This window comes from Protobothrops mucrosquamatus, unplaced genomic scaffold (assembly GCF_001527695.2).
Source record: "Protobothrops mucrosquamatus isolate PMUCROS unplaced genomic scaffold, P.Mucros_1.0 scaffold225, whole genome shotgun sequence".
Taxonomy (NCBI): Eukaryota; Metazoa; Chordata; class Lepidosauria; order Squamata; family Viperidae; genus Protobothrops; species Protobothrops mucrosquamatus.
The window spans coordinates 470193-493591 of record NW_015386576.1 but is presented as its reverse complement, the minus strand read 5'-3'; the positions used below and the strand labels follow the sequence as shown (position 1 = coordinate 493591).

Sequence of the window (23399 nt, the reverse complement as noted above, 5' to 3'; positions counted from 1 at the left end):
GAAATCTGAGTGCAATGTATTTCAGCAAATATTGGGCAGATTCTGCCTACACAACATGGTGGCCACGCCCACTTGGTGGCCACGCCCACTTGGCCACGCCCCTGGCACCCGGCGATGTATAAGTGGTTGGGGGTCACCACAACATGGGGAACTGTATTATGGGGTCACGGCATTAGAAAGGTTGAGAACCACTGGCTTAAACCAAGAGGATAGTATATAAATGTGATTTTGTGGATTGATTCTTGTTTCTAATATTTGTTCTTATGCTTGGTTTGAAGAATTGGAATGACAGCTACCACCATGACTTTATCGAAAACCATCTCCAGGATCTTCTGGAATTGTTACTGGACCCAGATCAGCTCAGTGCCTCCTCTCATTCTACGCACAGTAGCCTGCTATCACCCAAAGCTGTTCAAGCTCTTAGTTTCCTTATCGAAGGAAGTGTGGATCAAAATAGGACTGTTCACCCTCTTCATGAACTTGCACTTTGGCAGCCATTGCATGCCAAGAGTGGCTTCTCAAAACTTTCTAAAGCCTTCTCCTGTGCCAGATTCGAATCATGGATGAGGACTTGTCTGACTGGGAACCCATTTGGGGCAATAGCCTGCCTCACATCTGGAAGAAAGCTTGCATGGGCACAACAAGGTACAATTATTTCTGATCATAGAGTTCCTACTGACTACTTGATAGGACATCTCCATCATGACTGCCCAGCTTTAATATTTTAGTTAAATTTTACACCCTAAAGTTGTTAAAATATTTATTTAATAATAAGCTTTAAGGAACGTAAACATATTTATGAAGAGATATAGCTAAGATGCTAATTAAAATGTATATAGGAGTTGGTGGAGCATTTCCAGCTAGGAATCACCTGAACTCATTTCTGATAAAAACTTTGGTAGGTTCCAAGATGCTAAATCATACGAATCAAAGAGCACGTATGAGTCTTCCAAAGTACCTCCATACCTATTGTACATTATGGCATCATTAATTCGTATTAAATTCTATATATTCATATTTCCTTTTGAATTGTTAATGCTTTTTAGATTGTATCATTGGATGACTTCTGACAATACAATACTAGTTTTTTGAAATGTTCTTGTTGGACACTGTCTTAATTCAGATTCATAACACTCTCATTTTAACAGCATTCTGACTATAAATGGGAAATATTGTAAGATTTACAAAGTTAAGCAGGATCTGGAATAGTGAATTATTAGCTTCTAATGCATATTTGCCTGAGTTGATAATAAATATTTATATGAAGTCCCAAAGTCATGTAACATGTATTTTGACTACTGCTCTGTATTTCCATAATGTCATTAAGAAGGAAAATATAGTTTAAGGATGCATGGAAGATGTGCACATATAGACATCATAAGGACATTTTAGGTCCTTTGATTTGGTAATAAATTGTTGAGTTTTATGGCTTAATTTCATAATAAAAATCCTTACTGCTAGGGCTATGTTAACATACCAGGAAGAAAATTTTTGTTTGTTTTTTGTTTAAATATTTAGAAAGCCATGCCTTTGTTATAAAGAGGATTTCAGAGCACTGCATGTAAATATCAAACATACAGCATAACATCTTAATAATTTGTATAAGAAAATTACGTGCTGTTTGAATTATTCCAACCAAATTGACTAAAATATATTTGTAAATATTGAATATTGAAGTGTTTTCTTTCTTTGGGAAATACAGTAAGATACAGCTAAATGAGAGATTTTGGCTTCAGTAGAACTATTTTTAAAAAATAATATTTTCATAATTCTTCCAGTTGAAGGAACAACTAAACGAGCTAAAATAGCCTGTAATGCTCTCATAGTCCCTTCAGTTCATCGTTTGATTATGATGAGCCAGGTTTACAAGCAAACATTAGCAAAGAGCTCTGTTACGCTAGAAGATACTCATGTGAAGATTCATCGATGCTGTGAATCTTTTATCTATTTACTATCTCCACTGAGGTAAGTTATTTTTCAGTTGTCACCTAATAGAAAAAGTACATGCATGATTGCATTTTATTGTTTTCCATCTCCTATTATTGGCTGTTTTTCCTCTCTTTCAGGTCTGTAACCATAGAAAAATGCAGGAATAGCACCTTTGTCCTAGGTCCAGTGCAAACTGTAGTACATCTCCATAGTTGTGACAATGTCAGACTTGTTGCTGTTTGCCATCATCTGTCTCTGTCATCTACGACTGGTTGCACCTTGCATGTTCTCACTCCAACTAGACCTCTTATATTATTGGGTAACCAAGCAATAACTTTTGCTCCTTTCCATACCCATTATCCAATGCTTGAGGATCACATGGGCAGAACTGGCCTTGCTACTGTGCCTAACAACTGGGATAATCCAATGATAGTATGTAAAGAAAATTGTGATAAAGAGGTATTCAGACTTCTCCCACCTTCAGAATTTTACCCCTTTGTTGTTCCATTTGAAATGGAGGGAGACACAACAGAAATACCTGGTGGTCTGCCACCTGCATATCAGAAAGCACTGAGCCAACGAGAACAGAGGATACGAATCTGGCAGAAAACAGTGAAGGAAACAGGGCTGACCAAGTAAGTAACAGTTAATTTTCCAGGAAATAAGAGTCAGGTGTTGTAATGGCTTTATAATTAAATGCATCAATATTAATACAAATTAATAATTTTTCAAAATTTGGATTGCTAACAAAGAATTAAGGGAGAACTGGAATAGCCATTTCAAACTTTTTAGTTCTTTTCAACCAGACATACCCTTCTGAGATTCGAACCTGGGCTGTCTGCATGTTAAGCAGATCTATTAACCTCTAGGCCACAGGTTCTTTCTCACTTTGTCAGCTATGAGACAGGGGAGAACTCAAGATAAATTAATAATTAAAATTTGTTGTGTGAATATTGTTTTGCTTTTCCCTTAACTTGTAGTCTTAAGGACAACCACGACCTTTTATTAATCTGTTTTTACAAGTTTTACACCCAAATTTCATCTGTTTTAGCAACTATCATAATGGACAGACCCAGCTGTGTGTATTTTGTAGGAATATAATGCTTAGTAATGCTTAATAAAAAAACTTGATTTTAAAATTTTGTTTCATTCTACGGTGATTCATTTCTTAGAGTTTTGAGTTTTATGACATTGCCACTAGGTGTGAAAAAATTAATGGAACACTGTTTACTGATTTGTTAGACTTATATTCCATGGACTAGAACTTGACTCTCCTCATTTGTAGTCCAGTACTATAACTGTTACAGCACAATAACTTGCAGAAGCATTTTTGAAATATTTTCTTGATTGTAAGTTTTTATATAGATTTAAATGATTCTGTTTTATTTTAATATTATAAAAATCTTAGAAAAATTTTATATGTTATAAAAAACTCAACCATAGCACAATAAGTTAAACCACTTAATAATGATAAAAACATTTGGGCAGTGTGGATGTTGACTTTAAAGACCTAGCGATAGGAATATTTACACAAATGTATACAGTACAGAGCTAATCCTGTTTCTGCTTTCAGGAATCAGAAGAAGACATTCCAGATGTTAGTGGAGAACAAATTCTATGAATGGCTAGTCCACACAGGGAGCCGTCAACAGCTTGATAGCTTGGTACTTCCTGCTGCAGGATCTAAACAGGCAGCAGGATAGGAGAACTCTCAAAGCAAACAAATCATCAGGTGAGTTCAAAGGTCACATTTATATTGCACACATACAAACTTTTTATTGTATTTTAATATAATACAAACAATTAGTGCTTGGTAAGTTAGGTTGAAAGTTGGTGATATAAGTGAGGAATGTTCTCATAGAAAGTATAGCTTATATTTGGCATTGTAAGACTTTATAATCTAATCTCTAATTGTAGCTTTTAAAAAATTCTACCAATTAAAGATTACATTGATTACAAATACCTTATTACCACTTAGGATTTTTTTAAATGCTGACTTACTTTTTCTTATACTGAATAAAATGTGTGATGTTATTATCATCATCATCACATTAAATATAATATTTTTCTATTTTCTATTAAATATGGACATTTCAGAATTAAAATAAATTATGGTCTATTGTTTTTTCTGTCAAACTATATCACTAAGCGAAATCTTACTTAAGCAATTTCTGTATCTCATTTGTTATACTCTCTGTTTCTGGCTTACAGACTGTCCTAGTATCATTCTTTTATCATTGTGTTCAGCCTATTGCAATCTTGATGACTAAGGGTTTTGTCTCTTTCCAGTGTTAACATTCAGTTATTGTTTAATTTATATATAAAACTACTATTAAGAAGATCTCTCCTCTCCTCTGTGACAAAGCCTGGTCTTGAGTGATTTCTGGAACCTTAACATCCTCAAGGGGGAGAATGTTCCATAAGGCAGGTGCCATAGCAGAGAAGACTTGCTGCCAAGTGCTGTTGCAACATGTCTTCTCTGCCAAATCTGATGGGATGGGTAGATGTAGTTGGGAAGAGGTGGATTCTCAGATAAACTGCCCCATGTCAAAACTCTGAACCAATACAGCCATGGAGCAGAGGTGTACTGTGCTTTTCTAGAGGCACATATAACTGCCTGTGTTGCGCTTTCTGCACTAGGTGAAGCTTTCAGATATTCTTCAAGGGCAGTCCCATCTAGAATTCATTACGGTAGCTCATTGGAAGATGAGTAGGGCATGAGTGACTATGAACAGAGTGATCCGGTCCAGGGATGGATACAACTGGCACACAACATGTAGCTGTGCAAAGACCCTCCTAGCATGACTGCCACAAGTACAGGAGGATTCCCAGATTGTGCACCTATCAGTTTGGGACAATGCAACTTATTCAGCACCAAAGATGGCATAGTATTAAAACTAGGAGGCCCCGAAACCTAGAACCACTCAGTCTTGCCAGGCATCTGAAATGGCATCCTATTGTTGTTGCTATTATTGTCGTTGTTGTTATTAGTGTTATGTGTTATGTATTTGTGATTGAAACTATCAAATAAACTGCTACTACCATGTGATTGGAATGTGATGAGACTGCAGATTTAACAATTTAACTCTCTTTGTTTTGTTATAGTTCTGGAGATGCACTGTGCCAAGTGAAAAGTATTTCCATCAAAATAGACTGGGGCCAACTTGAAGTTTAGAAACATAAATTTACTTAATGGCATTATCAAGAAGGAAATGGACTTTACTGCATATTTCAAGCTATATGATATCATCAGTTACTCTGGATCTTTATAGGAGGATCTTGCTATTAACACTTCATTGTATATTTGAGAACAAAATGTAGATTCCTAGCATACTTAAATGTGCAGGAAAAGGTGTTACTTTCTTGATGTAAAGATAGTGGTAGTGGTCTGACTGCTGGGCGAATGATTTTTCTGTTATTAATTAAATATTGCTTATATTAATGTTTCTAGACAGAATTTATATCAGTTGTTTAGCACTTATAGTATGAAATTTAATTAAATTGACACAATGATATTTTGTGCCTTGTTTTCTTTTTTCAGATTTAATGATGTAATAATACTTATTAACATCCATATACAGTATTTTGGGAAAAGGGTCTTGGATACTATGGATTGAATTCAGGCTTAAAGTAGGCCCATTGAACTGTACAGATTTAAGTTAGTCATAACTAACCAATCAAAACTAATCTGATTTCAGTGGTCAACTCTTAATATTACTAAGTTGCTGTTTCTTCCTTTTTGAAAGAAGTAGGCAGATCTAGGGATATTTTTTTTCCCAATTTTTGAAACACTAAAATTTTAGGTCAGCTATTGAAGCTGGCATATGGGAGTTTCACAGTAGAAAAGAAGAACTATTTCTGTGAGGGGAGGAGGGCTGGTTTTTTTGAAATGCTTCTTCAGTGTTCACAAGCAGACAAAGGAAAGATACTCCCACTGATGTTCTCCTGAAACTCCCCCTTGAAAAGGTATGAACTCGACCCACAAGTAATACTGAATCTTCAAGACCTATATCTTTATCAAATTGTTGTACTCAATGCATTTTTCTAATCTCTCTTTAGAGCCATTGAAGTTAACAACCATCCTGCTTTTTTGTCTATGTGTAACTTATGTGACTTATTCCACAAGTTAATTATGCATCATGTAGGAAGTGTTTTCTTTTTGTTTGTTCTAAATCTCCTTCCAAACACCTGCATTAGATGGCTTGTAGTCCTTGTGTATTAGAATGGGAAGAACCTGCTTTCGCTACCTGCTAAGCATGATTTCATATTTGTATGATTTTATATATCAGTGGTGGCGAACCTATGGCACGGGTGCCAGAGGCGGCACTCAGAGCCCTCTCTGTGGGTACACGTGCTGTTGCCCCAGCCTTGCCTTCCCCCTGCGACCCCCTCCTCACCAACAGACCCCCTGGAGGAGAGTCGCCCCCGAGCGTGGCCCACGAAGAGCAGTGCAGCCAAGGACATGGCAGCCAGACAGCGTAGACAAGATTCTGCCCTCACGCCCCATTGCGCACAGTTGATGCTGCGGGGTGCGGGCAGACGGCGTGGCCGCCATGGTGCTGCTGGGCGATCTGCGGTGGGCCCTGCAGGTGGTGAGTGGCCCTGCGGGCAGGCGAGGTGGGGGCGGGGTAGGGGTGGAGTTTTTGGGGCAGGGGTAGGGCCAGTTTTTGGGCATTTGGTCTCTAAAAGGTTTGCCATCACTGTTATATATATTTTCCCTCAGTTGTCTTCTTGTAGGAGTATGTGGCTCGCATGGTTAGGACACTGGTTTGGAGATTAGCAAGCCCGTGTTTGAAAACTGAGTGCTGCCGTGGGGCAGAATGAGCTCCTGTGCTTCGCTCCAGCTCCTGCCAGGGACATGAAAGCAGCTCCCAGATATTCTATCCTAATCTCTAGGTTAGATATCCTAGTTTGCATAGAATGGTGCAGGTAAAACTTGGGTTTTGTTATTTTAAGGCTTACTCCTACCTTTTCCTAGTGAGTTGAGGGAAAGAAAGATGAACCTTGTCCACTGTCTCCATGCCTTCTTGTACTATCCTGGATTCTGCTGAACATTTCTAGAATAATGTCCACCTATTGTCCTTGGTCAAATCCTATGAAGCAGTATCCTAAGACACTCATACTGAAATCTTTGCTTATAGAATTTTAGATTAAACAACGGCAGGTTTGAAAATATTCTGTGACCAATACCCAAAACTATATAATATTAGTTTTATATATACAAGTAGTTCTTATTTAAGAACTGCCTTGTTTTGTAACTATTTCCAGTTATGACAGTGATAAAAAAGTAAACTATGTGACTACTCGTTATATTTATGACCTTTGCAGTTTGGTAGAACAACAACAACAACAAAACCCCTGAAGAAAGATTGTAAGCACAGTTGCAGTTGCAGTTAGCAATGATTTCATTTAGTGGTTGAATTTCTGGCCCTAATTTTGGTCACTAAATGAAAGTTACCTGTATTTTCTCAAAATGGAATGTATTTATTTTATTTATTTATTTATTAATTTAATTTATACCCCGCCCTTCTCCTCATGGGACTCAGGGCGGCTAACAGCCTCATAAAAACTACAATACAAATACAATAATTAAAAGCCGAATTAAAAAGAAATATTTAAACAGGCCGATCATTAAAATTGTCCTTAAAAATCCCCTAAAAAACCCCGCTAAAATTCCCTANACCGGCCGATGGGAGGTAACCTGCGGCAGAAGGCGGTCTCGGAGATATCCAGGTCCGATGCCATGGAGCGCTTTAAAGATGAGAACCAACACCTTGAAGCGCACCCGGAAGGCCACCGGCAACCAGTGCAGCTCGCGCAGCAGCGGCGTTACATGGGAGCGACGAGTCCCTCCCAACACCGCCCGCGCGGCCGCATTCTTAAGTCTATATTCTCAAGTCTATATAGAAACTACTAGCTATAAGCAGTATTTTTATGCATTATTCAAGAAATATTTTAGTTAGCTAAACCTACAAAAAAGATCAGAACCATTTGCAGCCTTTTCCTTGGAAGTCTGCAAATAAATGCATTAAAATGCAAAAGCTAGGGAGACACATTACTTTACTCAATGGCAAGTGTATTACTTCAGTTAAAACTATTTATCCATAGAATAATAGCTCACCAGGCTACATTCCTCATCCATGCATGGTTCCCATATTTTCAGGCATTATGGTCCACTGAGGCTTCCTTTAATCGAATCCATCATTATATGTAATCAAAACAGGGGAACTGTTGCCATCACTCAATAGGAGCTGCAAGCACTTTTTATTTTGAGTATTTTTGACAAGAGTTTGGAGTTCTGACTCAGCAATGCATTCACAAGCCTAATGCATTAGAATGAGGAAAAATAAAGGGAGAAATGAAGCAGCGAGGCTTGCTTTTGTTTTATAATCCTCTTTGTTTTTCTAGAACTTCTGAATAGCCCCAGAATCACTGAGTCAAGTTTGGAATCCCATTTTCATGACAAAGCAAACATTTATCCTAAAAAATGAGCCCATTATAAAATGAGGCTTCCTGGTTTGAGCTCTTGCAGTTACTTCCAGTCTCTTTTCTTTAGGAATATTGCACCCAACATTGATCATGTTTAAAACTGGAAACAGGGTAAGTTGTGGTTTCAGTTGAAGGATATCTTTCTTTGTCCTTTTGTTTGTAAAAAGATGGCATCTCAAGATACAATCTGTTGGTGAGCTTGGCAGAACTGAGATAAAAAGCAGAAGAGGAAGATTTCCCATCTTTTGTTAGAAAGCAAATTGTTAGGAAATAAATGAATGCCTGAAACTCTTAGTGGATTTTTCTAGCTTTCATCGAAACAGCAACTATTCTGTCAAATTAAGGTCTGTCCGTATTTGAAGGTGGAATCATTGAAAGTATTAGATAACAACTTACTTTTTTTAAATGTGTGTTTGCTTCATTCTATGGATGATAAGAAAAGATATAGAAATTTTGATACTTACCGGGGTGATCTTGAAATGAAGATTTAGTCTTGCATTAGGACCAGTAATATTGCAGAGAAGATGTGCCTCATCTTGATAAAGCATGTTTCATGCAGAGAACAAGTATTTCCAGCTGTTCCATTCAAATATTCGTATAAGTTACAATGGTAAATCTAGCCAGACAATCACTTTAATCTGCAGTCCCACCCAGGAACAGATATCATTTCCTTCATGTTAGTCAATGAAAAAAAAAGAAGGAAGATTTCCTTGGCGTTTTGGATTTTGGGGATGATTTACAAAAACTACTCCATAACAGTTTCTTGAGAATGGCTTACTTAAACTTATAAAAAGAATATACTCTGAGCAATTAACTGAAGGTGTTTATTTGAAATTGCATCACTCAATCTGGAATAGAGAAGTACCTAGTTGAATGCTTTCCCGTGTTTGCTTTAAATAAGGTGCCCCAAAGAGGTTGAAGTTTAACTATCATTCTGATACATAAGTAGAAAGCTTTTCAAAATATGCACAGACAAACTGTCATTTACAGGAAGGAGCTTTTCAAACACAAAATCCCCAGATCTTCTAACAGATCTGTATCATGTGAGACATTGTAGTGCACAGGCAAAATTCAGGGGGACTTTGCATAAAGTTATTGTGTCTTCTACATCTGAACAATTTCTCATTTTCTAAACTAGGCATTTACATTTGATGTGATAGTGCTGCGATAATGTTTTTTTAATACCCATTTATGTGTGATCCCAATATCTTCCCCTGAGTTTGTATTCTGTGTCTGTTGTTCATGTAGTTCATTAGTTGTATTTTATCCCTGTGGAAATGCTAACAGTTTCCCATATTCTACATTCACGACTATTGTATTTTCTCCAATACAACCTGTGAAGCAATTAGTGCAAAACTTCACCGAGTACTATTCCTTTTCCCCTTGGATCATTTTTTTTTAGTGAAAATTCCCACTCAGATGTATTTGCATCAACAAATATTTTAGCCCAAGGGCAAATGGCAGCTTGGATTTTTGCCCTTTTTATTGGAAAAACAGCTCTCTCTGTGTCTCTGTGCAAACTTCTGAAGGGCTAATCCCTCCTCTTCTCTCCCAAAATGGTTTATGTTTTCTTTTTTTAAATTTAAAAAGGACAAAACACTTTAACATTCTTAAAGGGCCAGTTTAGATGGAACGTTAATCGAAGTAAAGACTTCCCTCATCTGAAATGTAAAGTAATAAATTCTGGTTATTTGTAAACTTTTGATTTTAAATAAATAGTTCCTGGACAAAATCAGGAGATAAATTTTGTCAGGAATATTGCTGAGAGAAAATGTTTGTTCCTGTAACTGGTGCAGGTTCTAGCTTTTTTAGTGAGAAATGAATATATGAGCAGTTAGACCCCTTGCCCATACCATTTTATGTGCAGCTTTTATTTAAGCTATTTCTATGCTTTTTAAAACCTTGATTCACTGCTTCAAAGGGGACACCTAGTTGGGGACTTGAAGAGGTCTTCCTTATGTTTATACTATTTGATTTTAATATAAGTCTGGATGGAGCAGATTCTCGGGGTAACATGGAGTTCCCTATTTATACTCCAGATACTAAAAAATCATTTGAATCTACATATCTCTTGTGTACAGTTGGATGAAGAAAAGAACATGAATTGGATTAAAAGGATAAAATATATCTGTCCTCAGATTGTGGGATCCTTGGTGCTCCCAGAGAGCATCAAGGACCCACAGTTCAACCCTGAGCTACAAAAATTCTTTTCTGTCAATGTCCTCAGTTTGGTGCTAAAGGTATGAAAAAGAAGGAAATAGATGTGACAGATATTAATTTAGAGCTATAAAGTCTTAAAAGCTCCAGAAATTATTTTCCATTTATAATCTTCCTGTATAGTAAAAATAGTAACAATACCCACAATAGCAATAATATATCACATCTATGTCTTGCGTTCTTCTGGAAGATTGAGTGTTGTACATGAATATTTTTTTTTCATTTTATCCTGTTAACAACAGACACCCAGTGAACTCACTGAAGCTTAAACTATGTCTCTCTGGTCCCAATCCTTAACCTGAATCATTATATTAGACTACTTTCTTACCCAAATCAAAGACAACCAATGGAGAGCTATTAAAAACATTACCCCAAACAACCTTGCAACCCAATTTTACCCTCTGTTCCTATGATATTGGCCTTATTTTGTCTCCAAGCTGTAATTGAAATATTGCATATTACTGTTCTTCATACTGCAAAATGCCAGGCAGTTCCAAAACATGCAGTGGCAAAGTGTCAGAACAAGGCATTTTTATACTACCAAAGCTGAGATCTGTAAAACTGTATTCTGTAGAAAAGACTCAAAGAAGAGAAAGAGAGAATCATGTCTTGTTTTGCTAGTGCTAATAGCTATTCATTCAGAAGTCCTGTCAATCATTTCATCAAAATTGGATGTTGCTGCAATGAGTTGATGCCATAATGAATCTTTTGATTACTATATTTGGGGATAATCAGCATGTCCCATGCCAGTTGTATCTTTTCATAAAAAGAAAAGATTCTGTTAGCTTAGGCATTACTTTGGCATTTACAAATCAGTGGTTTGGGATGTTTTTCTATTTTAAACACCAAAATAAACTTAACATATATTTTCTTATACCAGTGATGGCGAACCTTTTAGAGACCGAGTGCCTAAACTGCAACCCAAAACCCACTTATGTATTGTCGGGTGCCAGGTGGGCGTGGCCCACTGGGTGGGCGTGGCCCTTTGGGTGGGCATGGCTTCAGTGGTAATAGACTGGGCGGGACTAAAAAGTTCAATCAATCAATTCCAACTTTGCAAGATCTTTTTTTTCCCGTGAGAAGTTGAAATTGATTGATTGAACCTTTTTTTTTTTTTTGCACACGGCGGAGGCCTAAAGCGAAAAGGTTTTATAAAATCCAGCTGAAGGCCTAGGACTGGGGTGATGGTGGGCGTGCCCACAGAGAGGGCTCTGCATGCCACCTGTGGCACGCGTGCCATAGGTTCGCCACCACGGCCTTATACTGTAGGTTTAATGCCTGGGATCAAAATATATAATTGGATATTATCAGCAACTTTGGCCTTTAGTTATCCAAAGCACTGACCAGTAAAAGGGACAGTACACGCTTGGGTGCAACTCCCATTAATAATTAGAGTCAAGAATTGCTCTGAATAGTGCTAATCTGCTACAGAGTTCAGACAAAGTCTAGTTTTGCAGAAACTTATTTTTCTCTCCTTTTCTTATGTTTCAGATTACTTTCTATGAAGGCAAGAATTTCCAAGGATGCCGCTATGAGTCTGATAGGGATTGTTTGGATTTCCACACTGACTTGAGCCGTTGCAATTCCATCCGTGTAGAAAATGGTGCCTGGGTTGTTTATGAGCAGCCAAACTTTGCGGGAAACATGTATATTTTGACCCATGGAGAATATCCTGAATATCATTGCTGGATGGGCCTGAATGATAGAGTCAGCTCTTGCAAATCCATTCAGTTGGTGAGTAGAATAAGTTTTTTTCCCCCTTCAGAGAAACACTCTTTCCTTTTAAAAAATATGGTTCTTCTTACTTTAGTTCACTTCCAGTAAGCTGCCTGTGAAAGAATATAGACATGGTCTTGGAAGAGCCGGGGGAGGGGGGAGGGGGCAATGACCTTACAAGTGAGGAGAAAAGATCACTGAATCCTGAGAAAGAGGAAAGCCTTAGACAGTGTTTCTCAACCTTGTCAATTTTAAGGCATGTGGACTTCTGGCTGTGGAATTCTGTTAGTTGAAGTCCACATGCCTTAAAATTGTCAAGGTTGAGAAACACTGCCTTAGAATAATCCAATATAAAACAGGTATGTCTATATAGCTACACAACCTATACACTTATGAGTGTATATATATATACACACACACACACTTACACATGCACACATTTTGACATAGAAAAGTTGCAATTATACACAATTTATAACATATCATTAAAACACAATAATTTATTTTTAGCACTAGCTGCTTTTATATTCAGAATGTCCTTCAATTGCCTGACAGGTCAATATTTCCAAGTGAAGGACATCCTTTAGAACAGGACTTTTCAACCTTTTCACCCATTGTACCACTTTTAGGATATGGCAATATCCGAGTACCACCAGTCGCCTAGCAAGGTGTCAAAAACTTGATGACCCCCCCCCCAAAAAAAGGAAAAAAGTGATAAAGTACAGGTAGTCCTCGACTTACAACAGTTCACTTAGTGACTGTTTGAAGTTACAGTGGCACTGAAAAAAGTGCCCCCCAAGCACAGCCGAGCAAGACAGCGCCCGGCGGCGCTCTTCCTCCTGTCCGAGGTTTTCATTGTTGTGAGCATTTCTGTTGAGGATTGGCAACTGGGGTGGGGTGGGGGGGGTGTTTGGTTTTTATTCCCCCCGTCTGCTGGGTGGTTGCAGCAGGTTTTGGTCACTTCACATGACCTTGGGACACTGTGACCATCATAAATATGAATCAGTTGCCAAGCATCTGAATGTAAATCACAAGACCCTGGAGATGCTGCAACATTCCAGCTGATCGGCTCTTCTTCTGGGCTCAGCAGAAGCGCCAGGATCAGTGCCGAGCTCCAGCTGGAGCCTGCCGTTTTTACTGAGCCCTGACAGCCCCAATCAACTGGAAAGCAGCACTGATCCTGGCGCTTCCGCTGAGCCCTGACAGCCCTGCAGTTCCAGCCATCTCTTGCTCAGGCTTGTGCGATGCTGCCACCGGTTCAGCTCATTCCCCTTCCCCGCTACCAATTTTCTAGGATGGTCATGTACCACTTGCCAGGTGCCAATGTACCACAGGTGGTACCTGTACCACTGGTTGAAAAGCCCTGCTTTAGAAGTTACACAAAACATCTTATTAGATAAAGAAAGAACTTCTATTTGTAATAATCTTGGCTGAGAGATTTTTAAATTATTTATTTATTTGTATCTCACCTTTATTATTTTTTACAAATAGCTCATGGCAGTAAACATACCTAATACTCCTTCCTCCTATTTTCCTCACAACAACCCTGTGAAATAGATTGGATTGAAAGAAAGTAACTGACCCAAAGTCACCCAGCTGGCTTTCATGGCTAAGGCAGGACTTGAACTCACATTTTCCTGCTTTCTAGCCTGGTGCCACTAGACCAGGGGTAGGCAACCTCAGCTCTTTTATGACTCATGGACTTCAACTCCCAGAATTCCTGAGTCAGCATAGAAAAGAAAGTTGTATTTGAGCATGAATGAAACAAAAAGAACAAACTTAAGAAAAAAATAAAATATTGAATGAGAAAATTAAAAGTAAGAGATTTTTAAAAAGTAAAAAAAGTGAAGAAAAGAGAAACAAAATAACTACATTTTACAGATTTCCAGAACATATATATGAAAAGTATAGGAATTCTCCCAAAACCAAGGAGTTCCTCCCTCTTGATTTAGTAAACTAATGGCAAGAAAGGGATTTCCACTAAATCAATAGTCTGCCAAATGATTATTGGGATTTTTGAGGTCAAGAACACACACCTGTACTTTACATTAGAAAATCTACTTTAATGATAGCCACATGAAGACGTTCTGGATTTTGATTGGATGGGTAATTAGTTTGAAGAAAGTGTCCAATTTTAACTGAGTCTGGGAAACATGCTATTTCTGTATGCTTACCTCCCTAAAATTACAAAGTGTATAGTTCGCATTTGATGCATGTTTTTCTATAGTGTGGGAAAATTTTTTAAAGGGAAATATGGGCAGATATGGACAAAGTCCACTATTACTTAAAAACTATATCCATTACAACTGAAGTCTACTAAATTGAGGCTCATAATACTGAGGATCTAATATGTGTCTGTGTGTATACCTATTACTTCACTGTTCACTTATTTACTTCTTATAAGACAGTAGTAGATATATGTAGATGTAGATCTAGTTAGATCAATACATTTTTCTGAGACCCTTGAATAAACAATGTTGTCTTCTTACCAATTAAACAATAAAAACGCATGATGATAGCTTGTATATACTGTCAGAGGACAAAGGTTCAGTGTATATTAACTCTACCACACCAAAAGTTTGTGTAAATTTTGAGTTCCGTCAAACTTTTCATCTGTTAGGATATTGCTGTATTTGAGATTCTGATAAGTTAATAATACAGAGGTATTACAACATAGCCCTGAGAATGAAATACATCTTAGACTAGCTTTCCCCAATAGGATACACTCTAGTTTTGTTGTAGTGAAAATGATTCTATAGGTTCCACTGTGACAGAAAAAATAGAGGCCACTTGCAGTTAATTACAATGTAGTTTTACAACACTTGCCATTGGTGATAAACTTTTCTTGACTATCACATTGTAATATATGGCAGAAATATTCCTGAAATTATAATTTTTGTAAAATATAATGAATAAATGTATTCAGTCAATGGTGTAATGTATTTATGTCCAACTACAAGGTATTATTTGTGATAATGTATATTCTCCATTTTATACCACATTTTAAGAGGAGGCAGAAAGGTTTGTGTTCAACTCTTTAGTAATCTTTATGTTCTCTCTCTTCATTGCAGACTGGTGGAGACAAATATCAGATCCAGTTTTTTGAGAAGGGTGACTTTAGTGGTCAAATGCATGAATCTACAGAGGATTGCCCTTCTGTGATGGAGAAGTTTCACCTGCCAGAAATCCATTCTTGCAAAGTTCTGGATGGGGCATGGGTTTTCTATGACCATCCCAACTTCCGTGGCAAGCAGTATTTCCTGGAGAGAGGGGATTATAGTAAACCCATGGAGTGGGGGGCTATAACCCCACTGGTCCAGTCCTTCCGCCATATTGCAGAATAATAAATTGCATGGAGTCTGAAGCTGATATGATAGAGACTTGATGCCATACTTGTGGGCTTCATGCTGCCTGTCATTATTCGTGGTATATGTGTCCCTTTGAGTGATCCTTTAAAGGAGATAACTAATCTCTGCAACTGCTATTTTGGAAAGATAATTAAATTTATTTAGCATCAAAATCAGAGTGAGCCTAATCCTTTAACTCTCTCATATCTCCTTAGTTATGGTTTAGAGCAGTGTTTCTCAACTGTGGCAACTTTGGCAACTTTAAGCTGTATGGACTACAACTCCCAGAGCTGGCTGTGGAATTCTGGGAGTTGAAGTCCATACAGCTTAAAGTTGTCAAAGTTGAGAAACACTGGTTTAGAGAAAAGATAATCACATGGTTAAAATGAGATGTGTGTATGTGTGTATTTGAAGATTTTGTTAAGGACTTCCTATCCTGAATAATTCAAACACCGGTTTAGCAGATAAGAGAATAAGCAAAATCACTCTGAGGAAGCTTTCTCAGAGGCCCTCCCAATTTCCTGAGCACACAAATCCACAAAGAGGTTGCTTTTCTTGGCTACTCCTTTCACACTGGAAGCTCCAATGCTCCCTTTCTCTTTATGCTTAATACTGTAGATGGACATACAGATGTATATCACAATTCCCCCTTTTCCTTCACACATTCTGCAAATACTAGGAAGGACAGAAGGAGCCTTTTGAAAAAAACAGCTTAGGATAGCTTACCCCCTGATGGTGTTCTGAAAATGTATTGAAAAATCTGAGGCTTGAAAGATCACCTAATATGGAAATTCCCAGGATGAGGTTTAGCCAAATAGTAGCTTTATGTACATTAGTTAAATATGGAGAAAATCTAAATAAAAGAAAAGGAAAATATTTGTAGCTCAGAGTTGAAATGTGGGGTCATTGATGCTCTCTGAGCTTGGTTGTTTTTTTGTAGATGTTTCATTACCCAAACTAGGTATCATCAGCATCAAAAGATAAACTATTATCTCCAGGACATCTGTTTAGTCTCTATTATTGGAACCCAATATCCAGGCAATAATTTGGGATACTATTAATAGAAAAACAAATATTTCATTCTTATACTAGCTTTTTTGAAAAAAAAAAAAGAAAACTTCAGTTCCTTTTACCAACAAATGCTTCTTGTCCACATACTGGGGTGGGAGAGAAACTTGAGGTTTGTCTCCTTTATCCTGTAACAGAACTTGGAAATTAAATTTATTTATTTATTTGGAAACATTATCAGCTTAATTCACCTAACCTGCAGTAAAATTATCTATGATTAACTAAGGAATGATAATATATTCACTGGAATCAATACAATTATAACTGCTTTCGCCAATCAAGGCTGAACTTTTTTTTTTTATTCTTTCCCCCCTTCCCCAGTCTATAGGTTCATTATTTTTCTGTTTCATATAGTTGTGCTTCATTTCTTTGCCATGAGATGTCCTCCATTTCCTTCTTTCCGTAACTGGAACAATTTATGAAATGTTTGGATAAACTCATTCTGTTTTCTCCTCCCATATATATTATGCCTCAAGTCCTAGAAAATAACAAATGTTGATTTTGTTGATACATTTTCTGTGCTGGGGACTCCAGGGAACCTGTGCATTTTTGCATATCAAGGGAATATCAAAAGGGGACTTTTGATAATGATATTCAGCATATAAACTGTGCACTTTTATTACATGAGCCTCGCAGACTCCTCTGGTTTGATGTATGAGGTTATTAGGAAACTATGAAGCTGGGTATGTGATGCTTGTCAGGAGCTACAACAAAACAGCTTTTGTGAAAACAAGTAGAGAACAATCCATGCAAAAGAGAGAGACCGGCAGGGGAGGAAAGATTGGAACTAAGCTTCAGTCCTGCTGAAAGATAGGAATCTGTGGAAACACTATTAGTGTGTTAATCTTTAAATTGCTACAGCTACAAGTCTCTCTAGGCTTTCTCTACTCACACTAACCATGACACAGTTATATTCCAGAAACCTTTATTTCATCAGTGTCTCTCTGATGTGGTCTTCATTTTGTCCCCAACGTATTCCTAGGATTAACAGTTTTTGTATTTAACCACCAGGGTAACTTTACCATGGGTATAATCTGGCAATTTTGTTGGAGTTGTAGCCAGGTGATTCAATAATGTGAGATTAGCCTGACAATTATTGGCCACTCAGGCTAGGATGAACACGTCCCTTCTCTCCAGTCCAAGGATAGGAATTCTGCTCTGATCAGCAGGGGAGTCTAGACATTTCAAATTGTTCTTCAGAGAAGCTGGAGTGAGGAAGACAGAGCTTTACCATTTCATTGCATAACATTACCCATACTTGTCAGCTGTTTTCAGATTACTTTGAAACAAGGGTTTAATACTCTTATGGGAAGTGCAATAAGCCTGTTTTCAGTTCTTTATGGACAATAAATAAGGATAACACCATTTGAGAGTATTGTGCTTATTGAAGGATAAAGATTGGCAACGGGCAACAAATGATTTGCCAGTTCAAGAACTAGTAATTGCACTTTTAATCTGCTGTGAAGAATACCCCTTTGTTTCTGCTGCAATGGACTAACAAGGGTGTGTATCTTCTGGAGTTACAATAACTCATTGGATTCTAGTCTCCTGTGACAAGGTGAAATGAGATAGGTCATGAGAAAAGGTTTGTTGGCATTTAAAATGAAGACCAAAATGGCTGATCAGTTGGCAGATAGCCAACTGATAAATAATCTGTGCTAGTTATGGAGCATCACGTGAATTTCCCAAAGCCCTTCTGCAATGTGGTACTAACTTTTAATTTGATACTAGTGGAGTAACTATGTTAATGGTATTAATTTAATGACAAATAGGTTTTGACCCAGTCATCTCAGTTTTTAGCATAATCTCTAGTATGTCATTTAAATGGAATACTCAAATGGAAAAAGGTTGTCTACCACTGTTTTACACCATGACATTCCGTTAATCTGAAACTGCTCTAGCAACTCAAGATAGATCATGTAATATGTATAAGGTGTCTGGGCTGGGTTAGTATTATCAACTATATTCTCAGCCACAGATGAGTGATGAAAGTTTTCTGATTTTTTTTTACTTTATCAGCAGTCAGCAAAAATGACAACACCATTTTCCCACATATATTTCATGTGAAAAGAGAAAATCTTGAATAGCAGCATATTGGTTCCTATTCTATGCCACGGATCTAATATGGGGACAATGATACTGGTTGCAACTGTCTCATCAGCAACAACAACAACAACAACAAGACTCAAAGTATTTAGTTTATATTTTACAAAAGATTCCCCATTTCAAGAACAGGGTGAAAAAGTGAGAAATTGCATCATTTCTTTGTACCTATGAACTGTTTTGATCACTAGGGCAAATGATAAGAGATAAGGAGAAAGATCTTTAATAGTATTTCTGCATTTGTTTATCATCTGGCCTATTTTTAGTTAAATCTTTCTCTTAAACACAGAGACAGAAGTGAATTTGTTATCTTTCTTTTATGCTTCTCTCACTTGAAGATACATTTTAAAAATCTTCACATGTTTCTTAATCTAATTTTTACTTCAGTTACAATGAATTCACTGACAGCTAGTTAAGTTTATATTCTTCATCAAATAAAAACATATGAGTACTTTTAATGGAATATTTTTCTACTTAATTACTCACCATTCTTTTAGAAATATGCTTATGTTCAGAAGCATATCCTTTAATAAGACTCCTGCTGAAAGTGCTGAAAGTGCTGAAAGTGCTGAAAATGTGACTTATATGAACTGCTTCATGCTGCTGAAGAATCAAGCTGAGAAAATTTTGGTTTGTTAGATCTTCATGAGTAATTTGATTGTGTATGGCCTGAACGAGATAGTAACTAAATAATATAATACACCTCACTTTTTGTAGAAGAGAGGCAGAGCTGGGGGGTGAGGTAAAGCATGTTATCAGCTTAGAATCATTATGTTGCCACAAGTTGTCTAAATCCAACCCTTCTTCAATTCTGTTGACTCTTATCTGGCGCCAATTTAGTACTGAACTTTAGTTGACTAGATTCTTGTGTGGATTGAGAATTAAATCTTTGAACTGCAACTTAATATATAGTCTTGCTCCTTTGCTCCTGATACCTTGATGAAAATGACATTATTCTATGGGAAGAATAAACTCTGTTATTTACATAACAGAGTATTATTTACATATCATATTTGATATAAGTCAGCCAACCAGCTTGACATGGAAGATGAGTGAAAGTTGGTAACTAAACCAGAATTGAATTTGACAAGGTCCAATTCTATCATTTCCAATTGGAAACAGAGGAAACGTTTCACTTATCAAATGATTGAATGACATGCTGTGAAAAGCTTTGTTGTCTGTCTTATATCTAGATTTACCTATCTTTTTTTGCTTTAAGAATCTCAAGAATATTAGTTTTGTGACATCTTTTTCTTAAAACTTTAATAAAATTGCAATAGGAAACCAGAGGAAGTCCATTATTCAGTTTGCCAAATTTGAATCAAAGCTAGTAATCAAAGTAAGATTTCAGCTATAAAAATGCTGTTTTCTATTTTCTAATTTACTGTCATGATTGTTGTTACTGTTCAATATTTTTCTAGAACAGGGGTGTCAAACTGCCGTCCCACGGGCCGGATGCGTCATGCCAAAACCGAGCCCACCCCATTGCCGGCAATGGAAAAAAAGTCACGATATGTCATGACATGTCATGTGATGTTGCGAGTTTGATACCCCTGTTCTAGAAGGTCAGGGTAGTATATAGATCTTCTCCCCGCAATCTTTTATCTTTCCACCAATAACCCTAAATATTAAGCTGGCCTAATCTTAAAGTTAAGTGTGGATGGAAATTCAGGCTTCTGAAGCTTAGGCTGAATTCTCTAACCCCTTCAACCAATTCAAAACTAAAAATGAGATTGTTACATCAAATAGCTTTCTGTTTGGGATTTGAGCATTCTTTGTGTGGCATTTAATTTTTTTTTTTTTTTGCAGATGTGAAACTGTTTTGTTCCAGGAAGCAGTTGGTTTTCAGGGAAGCAACTCAGTGTCTCTTTCTTATCTACCTCCAATAAAGGATCTTGAAACAAATGCCTTTTTTTATCCTCTCTGCTTGCATACCTGCTTTATCTTTAGTTATGACATCTTCAGCTAGTTTCACACTATGGCAACTGCAGTCTCTGCTGACCAACCCCAATGGCTTAATGGCTCTTGTTCTAGCACTGCTATTAAAACAACAAGTTGCATGAGCTCCTGTGGACTATATGACATATATGTCTGGCCTGTTGGACAACTCATCTATGTAAATGGAAGGCAGACTAGGCTGAACTGTGGAAGCCATTTTGTTTGCCTGTTGTATTTGTCCTATATTTGCATTTCCTTTGAGTGCTCTTTTATTGGATTGCTTGATCTCTCTAGCACCAAAATGCAATTATCAGAGTTCCTTTCTCTCCTCTCCAAACAGCTTTTGCCCTCTGGTGAATATCACATTGTGCCCCAATGTTGGCAGGTAATACGAATAACAATAAAGTGTAGTCAGTATTTTAGCGGAGGGGGAAAATTTAGATTACTTTTTCCAGTGGGGGCTCTCTCATTGGAGCAGTGCAGGGTACATATGGATATGAGCCACAGACAGAGAGCAAGCAATAGGAATTGCTCAGCTGATTCCTTGCCTTGACAGCTAATTTCCATTTTTCAGTATCAGGGGGTCTGTTCCAGTAATTGGCATGCAGATTGTGTCTGATGGGCCTGTTAGACAGAAGAAAAGAATCTGCTAGTTAGAATAAGCCAACCCCAGGCTGATGGATGGGGCATAAGGAGGTCATTCCAGAAGAGAATATATATCTAGGTATATGTACACACACTCTGCCGAGGAGGTGTATAAAAATTCACACTCCATGCTCTCTCCTTCGCCCTGTCTCCATTTATCCTGCAAAGTCTAATTTATCATGTTCCATTGAGACAAACCTAGCTGCCTTCCTCTTTCCTTTTTTCCACCTTTAAGGGATATTTGATAGAAACTATTCATGGTTCCAATAACAAGACAGTGGGGCAAAAAATAAATTAAAATGGTGCCATGGTGCATTACCAGACCAAGATTTTCCTGAATTGGTCCACTTGTTAATTACACGGGCAGAATTAATTCTTTTTCTCCATCACTCTTAATCCACTGGGCAGGCAGGAAGCTCTAATAGAATCTTGGCATTTGTATTTATTTCCTTTGTCTAAATTATTGTTTAAAATGGTTTTTAAAACTTTGGATCTTCTCTAGTACTCGAATTCACTGAGCTTGAGAAAGTTAGACTGGAGGCTAACACAAGCTTTGTGAATGTTTGCAGGAAGTACTGTGGAATGGTTGTCACCAATATTATTTTTCCCCAATCTATCAGTGCCTCTGGTCAAAATGGCCTTCCAAGTTCCTGTAATACTGTGATCTATACACTGGAAACAAGCAATGAGAAAGATTGCACTTTATGGAATTTATGTTTCTTGGGAAAGTAGCATGCATTGCCTGCTTCTGTACTACTAGTACAGCTGTGCTCAGGATAATCAACAACTTCAGAGCAAGGATTGGCTCAGAGGTCTGATGGATATATGAAGACAGTCCAGTCAGAAAGAGCTGGATTGTGCCATAGAATAGCCCTGGAATACAGTGCTTGGGCTCTAGAAGGGAGGAGGTAAACCAGCTTCAGTTTAATGGACAATTGGTGCTAGGCTGATCTCATTTCAGGGAAGCTGCCTATAATCCTTTATTGAACAGATGCAGGAATGTAGTGGGAGACCTTTTGATTAGCCCAACCCCAAGAATGCTGTCGCTGCCTACCCTTATAAAGGGCAGTTCAAGGCAGAGTCTCCACCTATCTCATGCTTTCTTGGTTCATTTATTGCCAAAACTAGAAATGAAGAAAATAAAAATGGAAAGGGCTCAGATTTATTAGTTCCAGAAAACTAATACCTTTCTCGAGAATTGATACTATGAGGAAATGACAAAGGACAGCTAAGCTTTGCTTCCCTTTATCTCTGGGATACTGAGGATGTAAGTAAAACCTTGGTTTTTTCTTCTTCCATTGTTTCTTTGAGGCACAATGTTAGATATCCTCACAATTCATCCTCTATATCTGTTAGCGTTACTGAATGCGATTGCGTGACTCTTCTGAAAAATACTAAAACCTGTATGAAAGGTAGCCTAGCCAAGTTCTCAGGTATGGAAGTGGGTTTGTCTGGAACAGGATCATTGTCAGGGATCTCTCTCACTTTCCTCTGTGTCCTTCCTTTATGTTTGCAACCTTTGAATTTGATTGTAATCTTCTGTCAAGAGAAGGCTAAACCTGTGATTAAAAAAACCCTCTGATTTACAGGTTAGTCATGGAGTACCTCTGCATCAGTGACCTGCCAATTATGCAATCTGATAGATGGGTAAATTGGGATTTCTAAGTACCTATCTACACTCATCCTACCCCACATGATTCCATTTCATTGGACAGTGTTTGGTAGCTGTTCTTCTTGCCAAAAGACAATGCTTGGTACAGCAGTGTACTGTATCATCTGATTGTGTCCTAAGTACAATTGAAATAAATTCAAAAGATAGCAGTTCATGGCTGAAATAAAAATTGAACAAAGTAATTCCCACATACCATTATAGCAGGTGAGGCAGAGCAGCCACTTCTACAAACTTACCATGGCTTGGCAGTAATTCCAAACATTTAACCTTTTATT

At 37.6% G+C, this 23399-nt stretch overlaps 2 protein-coding genes across 3 annotated transcripts in view; both read left to right on the top strand.

Annotated features, from left to right (window-relative positions):
* TBCCD1 (TBCC domain containing 1) overlaps positions 1-5417 on the top strand; it is a 14459-nt gene extending 9042 nt beyond the window's left edge. The window contains exons 5-9 of the mRNA XM_015814132.1: positions 279-645; positions 1779-1965; positions 2067-2564; positions 3503-3661; positions 5035-5417. Of these exons, the coding sequence (XP_015669618.1) occupies positions 279-645; positions 1779-1965; positions 2067-2564; positions 3503-3632 (1182 nt within the window). The 3' untranslated portion in view covers positions 3633-3661; positions 5035-5417. The remainder of the gene's footprint in view (positions 1-278; positions 646-1778; positions 1966-2066; positions 2565-3502; positions 3662-5034) is intronic.
* A 3091-nt stretch (positions 5418-8508) lies between these two features.
* CRYGS (crystallin gamma S) lies at positions 8509-15695 on the top strand. 2 transcript variants are annotated; one of them, XM_015814166.1, is made up of 3 exons: positions 8509-8529; positions 12127-12369; positions 15423-15695. In XM_015814166.1, the coding sequence occupies exons 1-3, from the start codon at positions 8509-8511 to the stop codon at positions 15693-15695; spliced, it is 537 nt and encodes a 178-aa protein (XP_015669652.1). The 2 variants fall into 2 exon arrangements, with proteins under 2 accessions (XP_015669652.1, XP_029139610.1); XM_029283777.1 differs by lacking the exon at positions 8509-8529 and having other exon boundaries at positions 12118-12373; positions 15433-15695.
* Positions 15696-23399: the final 7704 nt, after the last annotated feature.